This window comes from Tupaia chinensis, unplaced genomic scaffold (assembly GCF_000334495.1).
Source record: "Tupaia chinensis unplaced genomic scaffold, TupChi_1.0 Scaffold000067_1, whole genome shotgun sequence".
NCBI classification, from domain to species: domain Eukaryota; kingdom Metazoa; phylum Chordata; class Mammalia; order Scandentia; family Tupaiidae; genus Tupaia; species Tupaia belangeri.
The window spans coordinates 3343468-3346860 of record NW_006159526.1 but is presented as its reverse complement, the minus strand read 5'-3'; the positions used below and the strand labels follow the sequence as shown (position 1 = coordinate 3346860).

At 58.3% G+C, this 3393-nt stretch overlaps 1 protein-coding gene across 6 annotated transcripts in view; it reads right to left on the bottom strand.

The window, feature by feature from the left end:
- Positions 1 to 103: 103 nt before the first annotated feature.
- Positions 104 to 3393, bottom strand: part of FOSB (FosB proto-oncogene, AP-1 transcription factor subunit) — a 7036-nt gene continuing 3746 nt past the window's right edge. For 5 of the 6 annotated variants that reach the window (XM_027766972.1, XM_027766975.1, XM_027766966.1 and 2 more), the window contains exon 5: positions 104 to 2650. In XM_027766972.1, coding sequence (XP_027622773.1) covers positions 2183 to 2650 — 468 coding nt within the window. In that variant the 3' untranslated portion in view covers positions 104 to 2182. The remainder of the gene's footprint in view (positions 2651 to 3393) is intronic. The other variant, XM_027766971.1, reaches the window with a different exon arrangement.

Sequence of the window (3393 nt, the reverse complement as noted above, 5' to 3'; positions counted from 1 at the left end):
GCATTCCTGGGTACGGTCCCCCCGCGGTCTGAGCTCACCCCCTCCTGCCGACAGGAAACCAGGACATGGGCGTCGGGAGAACACAGACTTTGCAGCCCGGTAGTATTTTTCAGAGCTGTTTATTGGCGACAGTGCAGAACCAAGGGGGAAGGGGAGCGGCCCAGCGCCAGTCGGCCCCAGCCCCCTGGGGTCAGGTGCAAATACAAAAAGAACCACAAACACTGCACGGGGTGGGGGGTCGGGGGTCCCATAAACTCGGCAGGGGCAGGCCCCGCTCACCGTCTCACACGCGCACCCGGAATTCTCAAGGATACAGATTGTAAAAACCTATGAACCATCAGGCGGACTCACACAAATAAAACCCTCGTGTCCCCAAGGAGCCCAGAGTCAGAAGACAGCTCAGGAGTCAGGGACAGTGGAGAGGAGGCGGGTCAGATAAAAACAGGCAGAGAAAAGAGGGAGAGAGACGCTCAGCAAAGAGAGAGCCAGAGACTGTCGGACACAACCAGTGGGGCGAGACAGCTAGAGACAGTCGGATAGAGACAGCCAGAGAAAAGACAGCCAGAGGGGGCTGATTGGAAGTTTCCAGAAGCAGTGTTTCCAATTCAACGGCAGGCTCTCTGCACGCGCGAGGGGACGCGCGGCCTAGGCCGAGGTTACAGAAGCGCTCGTACACGCACACGCGCACACACACCCATATATAATATATATTTTATACATAATAGATAAAAGTGCCTTTCGGAAACCAGGAAAGGGATAAATAGCTACGGGAGGGGCCTGGGTTCAGGGTGGGAGACGCGGGACCGGGGCACGTGGAATGTTCTCCATGCAACACAGAGGGCGGCGTGGCCCACCCCCATATTAAAAAATATAAATTTGCCTCGTGATAAAATCCACACGAGGTGAAGCACAAGGAAAGCGGGTTGGGAGACCCGAAACCAAATCGGGGGCTAGGGCAGTCGGGAGGTGGGGAGCTGGGATCCTGGGAACCCAGTCCCCTGGAGTTTGCCAGTCCAAACATCTTGGGGGTCGGGGACCAAAGCCTCAGCCCTTAAATCTTCTCCGGAAAAATGTTGAGCCCCCTGGCTCCCTTTCTAGAGAGGACGTGGGGTGTCAAGGTGGGGAGAAGTTGGCGTCCTAGGCTGGGGAAGGGTGATTGGCCTTGAAGAAAAAGGCCAGGGCTTGGGGCTGGGGGGCTCCTGAGGAGAGAGAAGCCACGCGGATGGACAACTGTCACCCCCTCTGGATTCTGTCACCCCCTCGAGTCTGACTCACTGTTGAGGGGAGAATACAAGGCAGATGGGGTGGGGAGAGGGATCAAGGAAAGGCTTCGGGGAGTAGGGGGCACAATCCCCCCCAGAAGGGTTCTGTCGCACCCCACCCGGCTCCACCCCACAATCCGGCCAATCGTTTCACAGTATAAACACCCCAGCAGGACGGGCCCACAGCGCCCCCTGCTGCCTGAAATCAGAAAGGCCCAACAAGGAAGGCCAGGGAGGCTGGAGGCGGAGCGGGGGACTCGGGATAATACTGAAATGGGAACGGGGGCTGCTGAATTGGGGAGTCTTTAGGTGAGAAATTCAAATCAGAGGCAGTTTTCCCTGGAGGGAGCGGCTGGGCAGTCAGGGAAGGAAGTTCACATTTCAGGCTGATCTGGTGCGGGGAGGGACAATGTCAACGTGGCAGTCTTTCCCTCTATGGCGGGCTCCAGATTCTGCCCAGAGGAGGGCCGACCCCATAGAAATGTGGGATAAATTAGCGAAGGTGGGGTAAAGGGGGAGCCAGCCTAGTCTCGCCCTGTAGGGTGAGCACAGAGGACAGTCGGTGGAGTGGCACTTCCTTGTCGGACCTCCCTGGAGCAGACTCCCTCCCACCCAGATCCCACCCACTCCCCTTCCCTCCAGCCTCACAGGAGACTGCCCACAGGTGGGGTCACCCCCATACCCATACCGGCCCCTCCCCACCCTCTGCCCCCAAAGTCACCAGCTCTCCGGCCTCGCCGGGGCCCAGAAACAAAGGCGGCGCAAAACGCAAGGAGGCGCTCGTGTCCGATGGCAGTGGCCGCAGAGGGTCCGACAGAAGAGCCAGGGAAGCCACACGCCCACTGTGTCTCTTCCCCTCTCTCCTCCTCTTCCAAATCTCTCTCCCTTGTGTGTTTGTTTGTTTTGTGTGTCTAAAGAGTTCACAGAGCAAGAAGGGAGGGCGAGTTCAGGGGGTCGGAAGGCTGGTCACTGCCGCTGGTGCGTTGGGCGCCGGCGAACGCGGAGACCTCCGGGCAGGTGAGGACAAACGAGGAAGTGTACGAAGGGTTAACAACGGGGAAGGGGTCGCCGAGGACTTGAACTTCACTGTGTGTAAAGAGAGAAGCTGTCAGGTTGGGGGGTGCGTCTTGGCTGGTCTGGAAGGGCAGGGGCGGTGGTGGTGGGGGCGGCAGCAGCCAGCTGAGACCATCTTCCTTAGCGGATGCAGACCCCGGCAAACCTCTCACCTCCGCCAGCGGGCCGGGCCCGGGCCCGGGCCCCTCTTCGTAGGGGATCTTGCAGCCCGGTTTGTGGGCCACCAGCACAAACTCCAGACGTTCCTTCTCCTTTTGGAGCTCGGCAATCTCCGATTCCAGCTCTGCTTTTTCTTCCTCCAACTGATCAGTCTCCTGAGGCCCCCGGAGCCAAGTCAGAGGAGAGAGGGAAGAAGGACAAAGACCGTCAGCGACCAGTGAGGACAGGTCATGGCCTCCCTAGACTTGCTGCAGAGGCCCAGGTTGCGAGACTGTTTCTCACCCAGAGGAAAGACCCCAGAGACAGAGTTCTGGTATGCCAAGGGACTTGGAGAAAGATCTGGCTTCCCAGAAGCCTCAGTTTCCCCGTCTGTCCAATGGATGATTGGGAAGGGGCAAAATGCCCATGGAAGTCTCTGGTGTGTAGGAGGCACTCAGGTTTGTGGAATGAATAAGCGATTGTTGTGGGTTTTGAGGGGTTTTTATGGGGGTCCACTGTGTCACCCCTCCCCTTCTTCCTCTCAGGGAAGAGGCTAACTAGGGTGGGTACAAGGAGAGTTGCCCTGGCTTCCTTTAGGGGTAGCAGGAGACCTGCAGGCATACAGTAGAGAACTCTCGCACTGAAAGGGGGTGGGCTTTGGTGGGTACCACCAGCCCAAGTTCCAGAGAAGTGTGATTGGCTGGGGCAGGAGGCAGGAAAGTGACCAGGATAAAACGATTTCCAGAATGCTAAAGATAGAAATCTGGGGAGGGGTTGCAGAGACAGAGCAAGGCAGCAATGGGTATTGCTTGCCCAAGACCAGAGGGAAGAAGTGCTGGAGCCTCCCCTCACTGGAGGCCCCGTCCGCCCCTGCAGCATGAAGTGCAGGCCAGGAGGCTGGCACCTGGGGTCATCAGTC